Source organism: Salvelinus sp. IW2-2015, linkage group LG18, assembly GCF_002910315.2.
Source record: "Salvelinus sp. IW2-2015 linkage group LG18, ASM291031v2, whole genome shotgun sequence".
In the NCBI taxonomy this organism is placed as follows: domain Eukaryota; kingdom Metazoa; phylum Chordata; class Actinopteri; order Salmoniformes; family Salmonidae; genus Salvelinus; species Salvelinus sp. IW2-2015.
In genome coordinates, this window is record NC_036858.1 from 11,480,491 (window position 1) to 11,498,980 (window position 18,490).

General features: G+C 40.7%; 2 protein-coding genes across 6 annotated transcripts; one reads left to right on the forward strand and one right to left on the reverse strand.

Moving 5' to 3' along the window:
• Nucleotides 1-1,211: 1,211 nt before the first annotated feature.
• LOC111977821 (histone acetyltransferase KAT7) lies at nucleotides 1,212-13,400 on the forward strand. 3 transcript variants are annotated; one of them, XM_024007523.2, is made up of 14 exons: nucleotides 1,212-1,448; nucleotides 2,000-2,150; nucleotides 2,353-2,601; nucleotides 2,764-2,846; nucleotides 2,969-3,049; nucleotides 3,542-3,640; nucleotides 3,957-4,067; nucleotides 4,216-4,407; nucleotides 6,362-6,451; nucleotides 6,801-6,941; nucleotides 7,098-7,191; nucleotides 7,512-7,658; nucleotides 8,296-8,402; nucleotides 12,398-13,400. In XM_024007523.2, the coding sequence occupies exons 1-14, from the start codon at nucleotides 1,419-1,421 to the stop codon at nucleotides 12,497-12,499; spliced, it is 1,677 nt and encodes a 558-aa protein (XP_023863291.1). In that variant the 5' UTR covers nucleotides 1,212-1,418; the 3' UTR covers nucleotides 12,500-13,400. The 3 variants fall into 3 exon arrangements, with proteins under 3 accessions (XP_023863291.1, XP_070304392.1, XP_070304393.1); XM_070448291.1 differs by having other exon boundaries at nucleotides 3,957-4,065; nucleotides 4,202-4,407; XM_070448292.1 differs by having other exon boundaries at nucleotides 1,213-1,436; nucleotides 3,957-4,065; nucleotides 4,202-4,407.
• Nucleotides 13,101-18,181, reverse strand: LOC111977822 (protachykinin-1-like). Of its 3 annotated transcripts, none has more exons than XM_024007526.2 (6): nucleotides 16,814-18,181; nucleotides 14,437-14,533; nucleotides 14,207-14,242; nucleotides 13,920-13,973; nucleotides 13,556-13,630; nucleotides 13,101-13,366 (listed from the first exon to the last, which is right to left on the reverse strand). In XM_024007526.2, the coding sequence occupies exons 1-6, from the start codon at nucleotides 16,874-16,876 to the stop codon at nucleotides 13,329-13,331; spliced, it is 363 nt and encodes a 120-aa protein (XP_023863294.1). In that variant the 5' UTR covers nucleotides 16,877-18,181; the 3' UTR covers nucleotides 13,101-13,328. The 3 variants fall into 3 exon arrangements, with proteins under 3 accessions (XP_023863294.1, XP_023863292.1, XP_023863293.1); XM_024007524.2 differs by having other exon boundaries at nucleotides 14,713-18,181; XM_024007525.2 differs by lacking the exon at nucleotides 14,207-14,242 and having other exon boundaries at nucleotides 14,713-18,181.
• Between the last annotated feature and the right edge of the window lie 309 nt (nucleotides 18,182-18,490).

Sequence of the window (18,490 nt, forward strand, 5' to 3'; positions counted from 1 at the left end):
CTCTCTCGCTTTAGGTTTCTGCTGAGTAGGAATGATTGTGCCATGGTATTTACTGGTTGATTGAAATACACTATCAGTGTATAGACAGTTTCTATTTCGCAATAATACTAATCTCTTATATTGATGAAAGACATTTACCACAAACAATGGTCCAGAGACCAATATCAAATAGAGGCCAAGCAGTAGCAGCTAATGTATTTATTTATCCTTTGATGAGCAGTGATCTGAATAACAGATAGGCTTGTTACCATATAGACTCTATTTTTACATAGATAATGCAATAATCCATTTAATCATCACTGCTTTGGTTTTCTGCTTTGTAGTCTGCTTTGGTTTTCGACATGAGACAACACATAGTTATCCCATAGTACAGATAGCTTTAAAACTCACACCAATTTATGTAAACTAGTAGAACTGTAAAAGAGTCATACAAATTAGAAAGAAACAAAGACTTAGAAATATATTCGAGATCTATAACCCACATGTGACAGAAAGTGTTAGCAAKGATGGCAGATAAATTAAGATAGTTCAATCAGGCCGTTTACCATTGAAAAAATGACTTTTCTTGTTGAAAAGTGATATCCCAAGTATTAATACAGTAAAGTACACACACTAAAGGGTAATTATTATTATTATTATTGTTTCTTCTGTAAAATAGTGTTTTTAGACACAATTGCAAACTTCAAGGAGTAGGGCATTCAAGGCTTTGGTTTGATGGTAAGTCGTAATGTCATAGGCCTCCCTTTGCTTGAAGAACAATATAATGTTTCTTCAGAGAAAATATATTTGTAGTGATGATGATTTGTAGATTTTGTAGTGGTTTTTGTAGTGGTGATGTTTTTTTGTTATTGTATTGGAATTTGAAATGTAATAAAAMAAAAATGATAATAATAATAAAGAGGCGAAGCGAGGGACAACTGGGCCAAAAATCTATCTTCTCCCCAAAAATAAAAACAAAAGAGGGGCAATATAGAACAAAAGAGGGAAGGCCCAACCCCACACTTGTGCTATTTCATGATTTACAAGCATTTCTCTACACCCGCAATAACATCTGCTAAACACGTGTATGTGACCAATACAATTTGATTTGAATTTATCTGGACCACCGATTGAGATGTGCCTTTTGATAAGTAGATCAGATGTTAAATTAGTTGAAAATAAGACTGGCGTGCCACCTATACAGTGCCACCCAGTGGAGACAGTACCACATGTGACATTACACAGAGGTTTCAAACGGAAGTGTGTTGTACKGAAAATGTGGCGCGAGACATAGCCAATGTTGTGTGTACATACACGTTTTCTTTTTTAAAGTAAACTTAATCTAAAACAGTTCCATCCACTGCATTTATTATACAATTTGTGAACTACGTTGTTTTATGAGACGGGCGGCATAGGAACCGGCGTTCATCAAGGCAAATATGCCCCGTAGACGACAGGTACGAAAACATGTAGGTCGGAAGCTAACGTTACGGCGTTAGCTAGCTAGCTGGATAAGCTAACTTGACTAGCTATGCTGCTAGCATAACGTTGCTAAAATGTTAGCTAGTTGTTAGCCAGTGGTCTCTATTATGCATTCGAAAGTATGTATCTTTCTTAACTAGCTAGATAACTTAATGCTAACTATCTAGTTAGCTACTGCAGCTAACGGAAGTTAGTAAGCTAAAATGGCCTCTTTTACGCTTTCAAGGTAGATTGCTAGCTAATGCTACAATGGTGTTTTGCTAATGTTGCGTTGCCTATTTGGCTAACTAATGTTAACTGACTAGCTAGCTAGCTATTAAGGCTGTGTTTACATTCAGATTTATAGAGAGTAATTAGGTAGCTGTATATCTCATTCATGAGAAATTGATACATTTGAAGGAGCTAACGTTAGCAACAATTCTTTAACCTAGTTAGAGCCATCAGAAGTAAATAGTTAACGTTAGCTAGCTAGATATCGTCTAGTTACCTGGCTAACGCGTTAGCCCTACCAGTCTTACTTTTTTTCATTCTATCACAGAGTGTGCATTTGGGGAGRGGCTCTGATGGGACTGAAGATTCAGACTCTTCTGCAGAGAGAGAACAGACAAACAGCTCAGAGAGTGATGGAAACATGCCRAAGAGAACACGCCTCACAAGAGCATCACTACGCCTCAGCCAAAGCTCACAAGGTAAAGAAAGCCATGGGATGGATGCTTTAGTTGTGAATCAAAATCTACATTGCAACTGTAGTAGTTAGGTTAGCGAACAATGAGTCAATCACCTGTATAGGAGAACTTGTGAGGGCTAACAATTGCTAGAACATTTCATTATTTTATCCTACATTGTCAGTGTAGTTGAATGTTGTGCTGTTTCTCCCACATGCCAATGTAGACACACCAGATGTGAAGCGAGTCGGCGACCATGACGAGTCTCCGCCATTGACGCCCACAGGCAACGCCCCATCATCTGAGTCTGAGCTGGACATCTCCAGCCCCAACGCCTCCCATGATGAGAGTGTGGCCAAAGACCCTGCCCTCAGAGACTCAGACAAGGACCTCTCCCACCGGCCCAAGCGCCGCCGCTGCCATGAGACCTACAATTTTAATATGAAGTGTCCCACACCGGGATGCAACTCACTGGGTAAGACAAGTGACCATTTGGTTAGTGACACCACTGCTAGTTTAGTGGATGCTCAACAAGACTTGTCATGATTCTTGTTAAGATTCTTATTATGAAATATCTCTGGTCAATTAATTTAATTATATGTAAACTTATTGCTTTTCTGTCTCATGTTCCTTGCAGGACATCTTACAGGGAAACATGAACGCCATTTTGCGGTTTCAGGATGCCCTCTTTACCATAACCTCTCAGCTGACGAATGCAAGGTAAATATGTCATTAAAATATTTGGCATTGCTTATTGAGGTACATTAACTTCATTGTCTCGTACAATGAGAGCTACAGAGAACCAAATGCCCAATACGTTTATTCATCCTTTTTATTGACAGGTGAAAGCAACCACTCGTGAGAAACACGAAGAAGAATCAAAGGTGCAGGAGGAAAGTAACAGACACGCCACACGACATCAGGTAAAATTAATTAAATTACTATTGAATACTTTTTAAGGTGATTCATTTGATAATGTAAAAGTAAATAAAGGGCCTCCCGAGTGGTGCAGTGGTCTAGGGCACTGTCTCACAACCGGCCGTGGTCGGGAGTTCCATAGGGTGGCGCACAATTGGCCCAGCGTCGCCCGGATCAAGGAAGGGTTTGGCCCGGGTGGGGCTTCAATTGGCTCACCACGCTCTAGCAACTCCTTCTGGCTGGCCGGGCGCCTGCAGGCTGACCTCGGTTGTCAGGTGAACAGTGTTTCCTCCGACACATTGGTGCCGGCTGGCTTCCGGGTTAAGCGGGCGAGTATTAGAAGTGCGGTTTGGCTGGTCACGTTTCGGAGGACGCATGATTCGACCTTCGCCTCCCGAGCCCGTTGGGGAGTTGCAGCGATGAGACAAGATAAAAAAAGGGGGTAAAATTTAAAAAAAATAGCCAAAATCACAATGAATTCCTGTTGTGTCCACCAGATGCCCACATCAAAACAGACAAGATACAAAGAGCAGGTGACGGAGATGAGAAAGGGGAGGAACTCTGGGCTTCCCAAGGAGCAGAAGGAGAAATACATGGTGAGACACAGGACAGATCTCCCCCATTCAAATGACTAGAGGGAGAATCATGTTTGCTATGGGGATCCTCTGGCCACTTTGCCCTCCCACCCCTACGGGAGGGAAGCTCCCGATCAGCCCAGTCAAAGCTCTTCTCTGTCTTGGCACCCCAATGGTGGAACAAACTTACCCCTAATGTCAGGACAGCGGAGTCCCTGCCCATCTTCCGAAAAAGTCTGAAACGCTACCTCTTTAAAGAGTATATTCAATAAAGCCCATTTATTGACACAATCAGCACTCCGTCACCCAACTCTTTTTCTTTCCATCTCGTCTACAGGAGCATCGACAGAGCCACGGCAACACCAGAGAACCTCTTCTGGAGAACATCACTAGTGAATATGACCTGGAGCTTTTCAGAAAAGCCCAGGCACGCGCATCTGAAGATCTGGTAAGACAAAAACCTCAGTGCACCTTCCTCCTTCATGCATAATAAARCAATAGTGATTTAGATTGTATTGTAGATAAGATGTTCTTGGTAGTTTAGAAGAATTTCATATTTCTCCTCTCTTGTTTCGCGCTTATTGAAAACGCCACAGGAGAAGCTGCGGATCCAGGGACAGATCACGGAGGGCAGCAACATGATCAAGACCATCCTGTTTGGACGCTACGAGCTGGACACGTGGTACCACTCGCCCTACCCCGAGGAGTACGCCCGCCTGGGACGTCTCTACGTCTGCGAGTTCTGCCTCAAGTACATGAAGAGCCAGACCATTCTGAGACGACACATGGTAAGGTATACAGTGCCTTCAGAAAGTACCCCTCGACTTAGTTATTCCACATTTTGTTGTTACAGCCCGAATTCAAAATAGATTAAATATTTATTTTTTTCACTCACCCGTCTACACACAATACCCCATAATGACAAAGTGAAAACATGTTTTTAGAAATGTATTGAAAATGAATTACAGAAATATCTCATTTACATAGGTATTCCCACCCCTTTGCTATGCCACCCAAAATGTAGCTCCGGTGCATCCAATTTCCTTTGATCATCCTTGAGCTGTCACTACAACTTGATTGGAGTTCACCTGTGGCCAATTCAGTTGTTTGGACATGATTTAGAAAGAAACACACCTGTCTATATAAAAGGTCCCACAGTTGACCGTGGATGTCAGAGCAGAAACTTCTCAAGTCCAAAGAACTGTCTGTAGATCTCCGAGATAGAATTGTTGTGAGGCTTGTGTCTGGGGAAGGGTATAAAACCATTCCTAGTGTTAAAAGTTTTGAAGAGAGCAGTGGTCTCCATCATTGGCAAATTAAAAAAATATGAAACTGCCTAGATCTGGCTGTCAGACCGAACTGGGTAAGAAGTATCTTGGTCATGGAAGTGACCTAGACAGAACTACAGAATTCCTTGGCTGAGATGGGAGAACCTGCCACAAGGACAACGGTCTCTACAGCACTTCACCAATCTGGGCTTTATGGGAGAGTGGCRAGACGGAAGCCACTCCTGAGAAAAAGGCACATGACAGCATGCATAAGGCAAAATATTCTGTGGTCTGAAGAGACAAATTTAACTCTTTAACCTGAATGCAAAGCGCTATGTCTGGAGAAAAGCAAGCACAGCTCATCACCCAACGGGGAAGAATCATGCTATGTAGGATGCTTTTAGCGGCAGGGACTGGGAGACTGGTAAGGATAGAGGGAAAAATGCTTGGAGCCAAATACAGAAAATTCTTGATGAGAACCTGCTACTTCAAAGTGCAAACGTACTTAAACTGGGGCATAGATTTCACGTTCCAACAGGACAATGACCCCAAAAATACAGCCAAAACCGTTGTAAGTCGTTGTGTGTTCCAGCCAAAGCCAAAATTTAAATCCCATTGGAAATCTGTGGATAGACTTGGGAGAGGCGATGAACAGCAATCTAGCTTAACAGAGCTTTGAGAAAATCTGCAGATGTTCAAAGATTCTTCCAAATGGTCTACGGTACAACTCCCGCAGCCGCACTCCTTTTGAGGAAAAGTATTTTCTTTTTTTATCCTGACAAATGTTGACTCTCCTGAACACCAACACCGGAGTACAATGTTAATGATATAGGGTCCTATCATGGTACAAAAATAAACATTGTTCTAAGCTCATAGACATACCCAAGACGACTCAAAGCTGGGCTTTATAAATACATTTGATTGAATCGCCACCAAAGGTGCTTTTACCAAGTATTGACTCAGAGGTTTGAATACTTATGTAAATTAGATTTCTGTGTTTCATTTTCAATGCATTTGCAAACATTTCTAAAAACATGTCTTCATTTTGTCGTCATGGGGTATTGTGTATGGATAGGTAAGGGGAACAAAATCGATTWAATCCATTGTGAATTCAGGCTGTAATACAACAAAATGCGMAATAAGTCGAGGGGTATGAATACTTCCTGAAGGCACTGTAGAAAATCCAGTCCTATCACCTCTTAAGKTGGGGTTACATGAATCAACTTTCACACAATGTTTGTTGCAGGTTGCAAGTGACATCCTCTCAAGCAACTTTTGCTGATACTCGAAGCAACTCAAATGTGATTGAAATTGCATGCAACAGCCAATCAAATGTTAAGCTGCTTTTGTCATATGTTTGGGAATTCTAAACTCACCCAATGTCTTCAATTTCAGCTGAAACTGTTCAGAGAGGCCTTTTTAATGGGGTTTGAATGAGCAAATCAATAGTGTTGTCTCCCTGTGTGTTTGTTAGGCCAAGTGTGTGTGGAAGCATCCGCCCGGAGATGAGGTCTACAGGAAGGGAGCCATCTCTGTCTTTGAGGTGGACGGCAAGAAGAACAAGGTGAGGGGGCCTATACACTTGAACTAACCCTGGACTTGTACGCAACAAATGCTTTTTTTCCTGTCTCCATTTTATTCTCCGATCTAAAGAACAAAGAAATAATCATGGTTGAGTTATTACCTTTCGCTTTTGTCATGTCTCARATTTCTTCAGGGACCCTAACCCCAGGGGTGCCTTGCACTCCTATAAAACAAGCTACATAGAATATAAATATATGGTTTTATTGTCACATACACTGGATAGGTGCAGTGAAATGTGTTGTTTTACAGGGTCGTCCATAGTAGTACGGCACGACCTTTCGCCCCTACAATTTAAATACATTTAAATGGTGTGTGGTTTCCTTTTCCAGATCTACTGCCAGAACCTGTGTCTACTCGCCAAGCTCTTCCTGGATCACAAGACGCTGTACTACGACGTGGAACCCTTTCTGTTCTACGTTATGACTGAGGCAGACAACACAGGCTGCCATCTTGTGGGATACTTCTCTAAGGTACCCATCCATTATACTCCGTTCACATTGATAGTGTCTACCATAACTTTTTGATATGGTTTATAACGGAGCTTTTTTTATTTATTATTAGGGACGTCTCTGTCATTACTTTAGTTTTAAAGATGCGATTCAGACGCATGTCCTCTGTTCTTTCAGGAGAAGAACTCTTTCCTCAACTACAACGTCTCCTGCATCCTGACAATGCCTCAGTACATGAGGCAGGGCTTTGGGAAGATGCTGATTGACTTCAGTAAGTATAGACTAACTCTGTTTTCCCCTTGTTAGATTGGCTACTGAAACTACAGCCAGGTGGCATTTCGAGATGCTGATTTATTTTGTTAAGCCTCCGGAATGACAACAGAGTCTTGCTGGTCAAAAATGGCTTTTAATGTCCTGAAAGCAACTTCTTTATGTGTTGTCATTACGTGGTTATTGCAGTAGAAACTACAGTTCATTTAGCAGTTTTTATGCTTTTCTCCACCAGGTCTCATTGCTATGTAAGTGCAGTCCATTTCATTACTTATTAGAACTGCTAGTGACCACCCTGCCGGCTCTTTCCTCTTTCTGTAGGCTACCTGCTGTCCAAGGTGGAGGAGAAGGTYGGCTCCCCAGAGCGGCCCCTCTCGGACCTGGGCCTCATCAGCTACCGTAGCTACTGGAAAGAGGTGCTGCTGCGTTACATGTACAACTTCCAGGGCAAGGAGATCTCCATCAAAGGTGACAGAGGACTTTACAAAGAARTGATGACTACATTTTTGCAAATATGTTTTGGTGCTTAATGCCGCTATTGACTGTTGAGAAAATATTTTGAAACAATCTGCAATTAGTTTAGTGTCAAAGGTGAGTGTTTAAAATTACCCTGGTAAATTATGTAGCTTGTTCCCGGGCACACACACACCAGACACTCACACACAATGTCCAAAGTGTCCRCTTTAAATTTCTCCCATGGTTAAGCATACGCATTTTTTCCCCATTTAGAAACATTTTAATTTGGGCCTGTCCATATAGGCTAATTATCCTCTCATAATTAATTAGCCCATAGGTGGAGCATCAAACTGCTTAACGAACATGCACTAAGCATTAAACCTGAGAAGGCTACCCTTGATTTATTACTATTTGTCATGTATTCYCTGTAGCTTGTGTGTTTACAGCCCTATCAATCTGTTTTATGGTTGTCAAGTCTGTAAGTGTTGATGATTTAATGTTAATTATTTAGCTACTTCAGGTTAGCCTCAGTTTCACTTGAACATGTGAGATGATTTTTCTACCAAGCATTTGAATGATTAGGAACAGCGCGATTCAGTAWTTTGAATGAGTGTGTGAAGAGCTGTGTGTTGTACTCGTGTGTGTTCAGAGATCAGCCAGGAGACCGCGGTGAACCCAGTGGACATTGTCAGCACCCTGCAGTCCCTGCAGATGCTTAAGTACTGGAAGGGAAAGCACCTCGTCTTGAAGAGACAGGTAAGTGTCCCCTTCATGAAGGTGTGTGTCATGACAATATCAACATCGGTTAACCCTTTATACTCTGATCCCATGTACGYGATCAAAAATGGGAGATTTGGTCACTGATAAGAGATTAAATTGGAACGCGGTGGCTGTACAGTAACATACTATATACATTACATCAGAACTCTGGGTGTCCGCTTTACGGTGTATAGCTTTCAACTGACAGGTGTTCTAAAAGGGACTACCACCATCTAGCTACAACTGTGCTCTGTTCAGTTCCTCCAAAGCCACAGCCAGGAAAGCAAAAAAAAAAAAAAGAACTAATAGTTGAATGCTCTACCGCCTGAGTCCTACGTGTATTGAAATGACTGTGCACACTTTGGAGTGGCCACTTGAAGACACCAGACAGACCTCTCACTCAAACCCCTGTAATGTTATCTTATTTTGTATCTACCCRAGATTTTGCAGGAATATTCTTATATATTATTGAATCTATTCAGTGTTTTAGTATTGCCCGGTTTTCTGTTAGRGAAAAAATGGCTGCAAAAAGTACAGTGACAGTAAACTGCACATAAAATCAACAGTGTAATGTTTGAATTCGGTTCCTGTCTCAGGTGAACTGTTTGTTCAGATAATTCTCCAAAGTGTTCCTTTTCAATTGCAAAAAAGTGATTATGCATATCCTTCAAAAAATATATATGTTTGAGCATTTCAGTTGGGGCCTATTCCCCATCACGTACCCAACAGTGTGTGACATCAGTGTGTGACCTCACAATATCCCATTCAGGCCAGTTTGTCAGTTAATACCCTAGACTAGGCACCTAAAACCTGTGAAGGYGGAGTTCTGTGAACATTTGAGATATCCTTGATTTTGCACTGTATGTCATGTATTTACTGTAGCTTGTGTGTATGTAGCCCTGTCCATCTGTTTTATGTGGTTGTCATCTGCAGTGGGTATCATAAGTATTCACCGCCTTGGATTTCTTCACTTTTTGTGTTGCAAAGTGTGATGTAATTGTAAAAAAAAAAAAAAAAAAATGTCGACGATTTACACAATGCTAATGTCAGTGGAAGAACATTTTTAAATATACACTACCGGTCAAAAGTTTTAGAAACCCTACGCATTCAAGGGTTTTTCTTTATTTTTACTATATTTTCTATGTTGTAGAATAATAGTGAAGACATCAAKACTATGAAATAACACATATGGAATCATGTAGTAACCAAAAAAGTGTTAAACAKATGAAAATATATTTTATATTTGAGATTATTCAAATAGCCACCCMTTGTCTTGATGACAGCTTTGCACACTCTTGGCATTCTCTCAACCTGCTTCATGAGGTAGTCGCCTGAAATGCATTTCAATTAACAGGTGTGCCTTGTTAATTTGTGTAATTTCTTTCCTGCTTAATGCGTTTGAGCCAATCAGTTGTGTTGTGACAAAATAGCCCTATTTGGTAAAAGACCAAGTCCATATTATGGCAAGAACTGCTCAAATAAGAAAAGAGAAATGACACACCATTACTTCAAGACATGAAGGTTAGGCAATCCGGAAAATTTCAAGAAATTTCTTCAAGTGCAGTCGCAAAAACCATCAAGCGCCATGATGAAACTGGCTCTCATGAGGACCGCCACAGGCAAGGAAGACCCAGAGTTACCTCTGCTGCAGAGAGAACAAGTTCATTAGAGTTAACTGTACCTCTGATTGCAGCCCAAATAAATGTTCAGAGTTCAAGTAACAAACATCTCTCCACATCAACTGTTCAGAAGAGACTGTGTGAAAAAGGCCTTTATGGTCGAATTGCTTCAAAGAAACCACCACTAAAGGACACCAATAAGAAGAAGAGACTTGCTTGGGCCAAGAAACATGAGCAATGGACATTAGACCGGTGGAAATCTGTCCTTTGGTCTGATGAGTCCAAATATTTGAGATTTTTGGTTCCAACCGCCGTGTCTTTAGGATGCAGAGTAGGTAAATGGATGATCTCCACATGTGTGGTTCCCACTGTGAAGCATGGAGAAGGAGGTATGGTGATGCTTTGCTGGTGACGCTCTGTGATTTATTTAGAATTCAAGGCACACTTAACCAGCATGGCTACCACAACATTCTGCAGTGATACGTCATCCCATCGTTTGGTCTTAGTGGGACTATCATTTGTTTTTCAACAAGACAATGACCCCAAACACACCTCCAGGCTGTGTAAGGGCTATTTGACCAAGAACGAGAGTGATGGAGTGCTGCATCAGATGATCTGGCCTCCACAATCACTCGACCTCAACCCAATTGAGATGGTTTGGGATGAGTCGGACCGCAGAGTGAAGGAAAAGCAGCCAACAAGTGCTCAGCATATGTGGGAACTCCAAGACTGTTGGAAAAACATTCCTCATGAAGCTGATTGAGAGAATGCCAAGAGTGTGCAAAGCTGTCATCAAGGCAAAGGGTGGCTACTTTGAAGATTCTCATATTTTGATTTGTTTAACACTTTTTTTGGTTACTACATGATTCCATGTGTTATTTGATAGTTTATGATGTAGAAAAAAGTWAAAATAAKGATGTAACCTTCAATGAGTAGGTGTGTCCAAACTTTTGACTGGTACTGTATATATTTTTTAGATTAACGAAGAATAAAACACTAATATACTGTARCTTTTTAAGTATTGAACCCCCTGAGTCAATTTACGTTAGTAACACCTTTGGCAGCGATTTATAGCTGTGTGTCTTCTTGGGTCAGTCTCTAAGAGCTTTGCACACCTGGATTGTGCTATATTTGCCCACTTATTATTTTTAATTCTTCATGCTGTGTCAACTGTAACTTGGCCACTCAAGAACATTCACTGTTTTCATGGTAAGCAACTCTAGTATATATTTTGCCTTGTGTTGTAGGTTTAGGTTATTGTTCTGCTGAAAGGTGAATMCCTCTCCCAGTGTCTGGTGTAAAGCAGACTGAAGCGGGTTCTCTTCTAGGATATTGCCTGTGCTTAGCTCCATCCCATTTATTTTTTCCCAAAAACCTCCCCAGTCTTTGCAGATTTCAAGAATACCCATAACATGATGCAGCGGCCACCATGCTTGAAAATAAGGAGGCAGTTACTCAGTGACGTGTTGGATTGGCCCCAAACATAAGGCTTTGGATTTAGGCCAAAAAGTATATTCCTTTGCCGTATTACTTTATTGTATTGTATACAGGATGCATGTTTTGGAATATTTTTGTTCTGTATATTTGTGTTCTTCTTTTCACTGTCATGTAGGTCATTATTGTGGCGTCACTACAYTGTTGTTGATCCATCCTCAGTTTTCTCCCATCACAGCCATTGAACCCCGTAGCTGTTTTAAAATCACCAATGTCCTCATGGTGACATCAGCAGTTTCCTTCCTGTTCTGTAGCTCAATTCAGAAGGACGATTATCTTTGTTTCTGGGTGGCTTAATACATCATCCACAGCATAATTATTAACGTGACCATGCTTAAAGTGATATTCAATGTCTGATTTGTTATTGTTACCCATCTACCAATCACGGCCCTTCTTTGAGGCTTTCGAAATGCTCACTGGTCTTTGTAGTTAAATCTCTGCTTTCAATTCAATACGTGACTAAGAGACCTAACWCATGAATGGGGGACAGTGGAAGGGGTAGTCATTCCAAAATAATTTCAACCCCTTGTGATTTGTTAAGCCAAATTTTACTCCTGAACTAATTTAGGCTTGCRTAAAGAGGTGAATACTTGACCTATATTTGAGTTATTTTGTACATTTTATATATATWRTTTTTCACTTTGACATTATGGATTGTTTTGTGTAGGTCACTAACAAAATCACAATTCAATCTATTCCATTCCCACATTGTAACGCAACAAAATGTGAAAAAATCCAAGGGGGYTGAATACTTATGATACCCACTGTATGTTATATCTGTAAATGTTGAGAAGTTTATGTCTTTGACTRGGTGCTCTTGAATGCGAGGCAAATTCCTCAAGGGCCAATAAATGAATTGAACTGAACTCTCCCTCACAGGACCTGATCGATGAGTGGAAAGCCAAGGAGACCAAAAGAGGCAGCAACAACAAAACCATCGACCCCAGCTCGCTTAAATGGACCCCACCCAAAGGGACATAGGCTATAGGCTCACAAGTGAGCTACTTAATAAACTTGACTTTCTTCTACCACACCTGCCGGGATAAGAGTCCTATCAATACCACAGTGATCTTTCTTCTGCCGGGATAGGAGTCCTAACAATACCACAGTGATCTTTCTTCTACCACACCTGCCGGGATAGGAGTCCTATCAATACCACAGTGATCTTTCTTCTACCACACCTGCCGGGATAGGAGTCCTGTCAATACCACAGTGATCTTTCTTCTACCACACCTGCCGGGATAGGAGTCCTGTCAATACCACAGTGATCTTCTATCCCTAAACCCATCCTGTAGCTGCCCCTAACTTGTTTTTTTGTGTCTTGAGGAACTCCCTTCCCTTTTTACATTTCGACCTGTATTTATATTTTAGTAATATGTCACCGTGTCACCATTCAATCAATTCTTGGCTGAAATATTGTTAAACAATGAAGGTTACAGAATTTGAGTTGACTTGTTTTAAAAGATCCACTTAAAGATGAGCTATGAATGTAGATYCATCTCGTCTGAGCTCTGACACTAGTGGATCACATGAGTGTTTTTGCTTCTTTGTCCACAAAAAAATATATAGCTCTGACCGGCTGCAGCGTTCCTGGCTATTTTATTTCATTCAACACAGTTGCGGTTGTTTGCGGAGACGAGTACATTTTTTGGGATAGAATATACAATAATCATCAGCATGAACTTTGATACCTTAGATATAGCATTTTGTTTCTTACAAGTATGAYATACAGTTTCGTTTTGTATGGTAGTCCTTTTTGAGTCGATATCAAAATTGTATAGGTCATGAAAACAACTTTTTTTTTCTAGCTTTAGTAATATTGGAGTTGGTCCCATTCCTCTTGTGAATCTGCCAAATGAAGAAATAAAAATATTACATACAAGTTCAAATGTTTGGTTTGCATTTAGTCAACACGAATACAACAAGTTTTACATGTATGTTTTTAAATTGCACAGTAAAACTTGTATTACATTTTACAAACTGTATGTTACAAAGTGCTCTCTGGTTTTAACCGTAACATCYATGTATACGACAGACCTGGTTGTGTGTCTGATCCCTCAGCGACATCGACCGCAGTGCTTGGAGCATCTGGAATGATTCTCGTGAACGATTCTGCAGCTCAAAACATTGCATTTGGTTATGACACARGACTGCAATTGTTGATACCTGTTTTAAATTTTACTTTACTCTGCTGTGTGTTTTGTCCAAAAAAATGAATGCCTTGAGATTTCAAATAATATAAATCATGCCATTTAGCAGACACTTTTATCCAAAGCGTTTTAGTCATCCGTGTATYCATTTTTACGTATGGGGGCGTCCCGGGAATTGAACCCACACTGCAAGAGCCATACTCTACAAACTGAGCTACAGAGGATTTTATCTGAAGTGTAATAATTCTTACCCCCACTTAGTGCTCTTCTTCCCATAAGTCCAACAAACATATCCCCTTTGTTTCCTGTTGAAGACATCCCCAGGAAAGAGTRATTTAWAAGGAGATGRGTATTTTTTCCTCYTGTTAAATGTAAYACATGTTTTAAATCCATATAATGCKGAAAATTTGCTCYTTGTTGTGTTATGATTTTAGATACTGATTAATCTACAATATAGTATATGGACCAGAGTGTACTGTATAGGCTACCACTATTCTAAAAAAGTATTTTTTTTGTTAGTCCAGTGTGCTATACTCACGTTTTCTATCCACTTTAATAGGCTGCGGCTGATCGTCTGTAATTAAAGGGACCTGATAATCACTCAAATGTATTTGAGTTCAAAATATTTGCTTTTCTTGTCAATTAGATATAATACGTACTCAACATGCAGTACGCATCATACAATTTTGTATTCTAGTCTACCTCCTTCAAGATCCCTTTCAAGTCTTTCATTCTTGTTATGGACAGGCAGAACGTTATAGTGCTTACCTGAGCGTTTGCCCATGAGCCCGTAGAACTGACGGGCTTTGGATCTCTTTATCAGACTAGCCACTTGGCTGGACAACCTCTCTTCCAGTGGCTCATCCTGGGGAAAGGATTAAAGAGATTTCTTTTTCACAACATTTTTTCCCTTGATTTATTTGTGAAAAAGAAATGTTCGATTGTGACAATTATTACTCGCAAATGTTTTTTGTTCTTGGTTCAAATCAGGATACTAATTATACAAACGCATCTTGATAATAGAAATCCAAATGTTCCACTTACCTGCCAGTCTTTGGATACCCAGTGTTCCTTGTCAACACTAAACGACAATCCTTGACATGTATACACCAGTGCAAACAGGGTAACTATTACCAGCTGGAATTTCAAGATATCCATTGAATGTAATGATACTAGGCAAAACTATATTCAAATAAGACTTTTTTTTTTTTTTTTACTTCAGAAGTATATATCTGCACGAAATAATGATAGTTGGCTGTTGAGTGAGCTCAGAGAAGGTCTGCTGTCTTCTCTGATGGATTGTGGACTGAGTCTATTCCCTGTCGGTCTGATCCTGCACTGAATACAACGTTCATTTTATAATGCAGTACCCCATACAACCTCATGTTCCCTCCCCTCTGGACGCCATCAAATCATCAAGCTCATACTATTATTATGCAACGTTTAACAAATATGACGTGTTTTTCACATCATGCAGAGAGATGCATGAAATATATTTTTGGGTACTTGTAGTATACAGGTACATCATTAAGTAAACAAAATATAGGTGAGGTGAATGCAACAAGCTGTAGTCCAGTTTGAGCACTTGGGCTGATGATATATGCATAATGCCCAATATCCAATTTACAGAAAGGGCCATTGTGCTTGTACTTTATAATCCTTGGTTTGCTTTAAAGGTTTAACCTGGTGCTCACCTCGTTTCCTTGGGTTTGATTGGGATCTGAGTTTAATGTGTGTAAGTGATTTGCCTTATATTTCCTAGAATGTGCTGTGTGGAAAGCACTATCTGATCTGTATGTATGTGATTCACAGTTAAATATTAGCATTTTTTTTATTTGGTTCTGTAATTTCCATGTTTGTCAAACCTACAACCAGAACTCTATATTTGCCAGTAACGTGAGTCAGCAGCCTCATGTTTGACCTTCTGATCTTTGATGCGAGGGCGCTTAAACTGCCGCCTGACATCRTTGAACAATGTCTTGTTAATAATGGCTTCTGTTGCGCAGTCAGTGTTTGCCTGTTCATCAATTGACTCAGTGAATCATACCTAGGACAGGTCAGCCCAATATAGACCTCATAAATAAGGTTAAAAAACCAACATAAAAACAAACCAAGTGGATAGCTAAATGGCTCGTTCAATCATCTGAACTTGAAGCCGTATGTCTTGAGAAAGCAGTGTGCACCATGGTATAGTATCGTGAGTGATCGGGTTGGATACTGCTCTGTGACCGTGTCTCATGTCAGCCAAAGTGGGTTCAGCTGAGATGAACAGAGCACCAGAGAATCGGACGCTCTCATATGGGTTCTACACTTCAATAATAAGCCACATTTTAGTGACCTACTTCAMGCTTTTCTTGAGAGAGATGGCTATAGCGAGCAGATGGTTTTTCCTAACAGCACTGAGGGTAGTGTGATGTCCAGCTGAGAGCGACGCTCTCGAACCACAATGTCATGTTGTGCTGGAACAGCTGAAATGTTTTTATATATATTTATTTTTGAGACACAAATCGACTAATAATTGTTTTAAAAAAGCCATCCATTTATCTCTAGAGGATAATTAGTGTAACAAAGCCTTTTATATGATATTTGGTTGCTTAGTCCATAGACGTTAATAACTGCTTAGTCATTCAAATGCTTGCGGTTTTACTTCAATCATATAACCTTTTCATTATTAGCAATACATTTTTTTCCAGTATAATCCGGCTACAAAATGTTTTCAAGGAGCAATTACTTGTCAATCGGGTGTTCTAAGGATGTCCTCTTGAAATGTGGGCAACACACACATCAAATGCTTGGAACTCTGCACAGGTGCTCCACAAAGCAAGGAAAACAGGGCAATTTGAGCTGAAAGGCAATTACACCAGAACAACCCTCGTGTCCTGTTCCCACAGACGCGACGGCTAACGCTGAGTGGCAAATCAAAAGGAATCCGAGGACCTTCATTTGCATGTGAAATGGCTTCCTACTTCCTATGATGACTTGGCCGTTATATTTCCATGTTACACAGAGTGAACCAGCGGCAGTCGAACAACCCCAGCCTTCCACTGGGGATTGATTTTGACTTGACATGGATCACTGCATTCCTTCTATTCACGCTTTTTTTAAAGAAGTCGAAACTCAATGGGATGTCGACATGGTAATTCACCCGTTTGCTGCGTTGCCTCTGTGTCATTTTGAATGTCTTCTCATCTAACGGTAAGGGTGACATTTTCCGTCAGGCGCACCGCTGCACTACTCTATGAACATGGCCACGTCATGCTACTTCAAAGTCCAATCATGTCCCTACAATAACCATGTTCAGAATGTCCTGGGTACAGTACTCTCCAACAGAAAGTCAACGGGAGGCTGCTATCTTCACTACGTTCATAGCTGCCGAACTTCTCAATGAAAAGGGAGGGATYCAGTGCTATTGGACTTTGCTCCGTAGAGAAAGGATCCGATTTCAAGTATAATGTATTTCCTTGGAACCCCTTGAACCCAGTTACTTAGCTGCAAAACTGTTACTTTTGCCTCGAAAGACTTTSTTGGTGGTCTGAGACTCGCCCAATACTAGAGATATTCTGACATCTTTACACGCCTGAAATAAGAGAGGATTCTTCAGTGCCTGTGTTGATATGAAGTATATCTGCGTTGACAAGTACAGTAGGAACAGTCTGTGCTCTCTTGGAATTGGTTCTCTTTCAAAGATTTTTGTTCTTGATTGGTTGCATCCTTCACCATGTACATGGACTAAGTAKTGGGACATGCCAAATTGATTTGTACCCGGTAATGGCCTCCAGAGTCCTCTGGAAGTAGACTATTATTACATTTGAACCCTCTTTGCGAAAATGTGACTTGTGCGTTCCTGACTTCATTCGAACTTATTGCTTTCTTTTGATGATGTGGGAGTTGTACATTCAATGATTACTTTGAGAATTGATTTTTAACCAACCAGTGGAATAGTCCCAGAATGGCAAACTCTGCTCAACCTGCACGCTGGCCAACCCATATGGGTAGACCAAGGTATCATATACTWAACCTGTACTTATGTCACAGGTGTGACTCATTTGCAARGTTTAATCTAACAAGTATTTTTATTGGTTCATTGCCTGGCCATGTGACTTGCGCTGCATGTATTTAAACCCACCTTTTTTTGTGCTTCTTGGTGGCTGTCAATAGGAAGTGATGCAGTCTGTAGGCATGGTGGAACTTTTGAGAAGAGCATGTAATGGCTTTGTTTAGTGAAAGAAGAGGGCTAAAATGGAGTATGATAAAATAGAATGTATGAAGAAATGGTTGCCTGCCTGCTGGACTGTGTCACTTCCTCTGCCTCTTTTTGTTTGGTTTGTGTTGGTTTGTTGTATTTTAAATAGCATGGTTTGTAAAGCTAAAAGAATAAGAAAATGACACGAAGTGTGGACATGATTTATGGAACTGGAATGTGAACTGAGAACGTGTCTGAACTTTGATTTCAACTTGTGGAGAAAACTGCCTTAAGGAAATAAATGTTAACTTCCCTTTTTTGTTGTCTGCCTCTGCTTCCACTCTGCTTGCTCAACCCAGACCTAGAAACTGTCACGTTCGACSCCGTGACACTTGCATCTAGAAGGCGCTGTACATTCTCCAAAACAGAMGCCTCTACCAACCAACCTGTGATATACGACACCAAATGTCTGAGTTGTGGCCTGTAATCTGGTGTTGACAGGTACTGTGTGTTATCAGATGGGCAGGCTGCCACAGATCGTAACATGTGAGTTTAGTCAGGACGCAGCCTATCCTCACCTCCCATTGGTTTGACAGAGCTGCTTTAATGGCCCCTAAGGCTCGTTGTCTTTATTCCTCA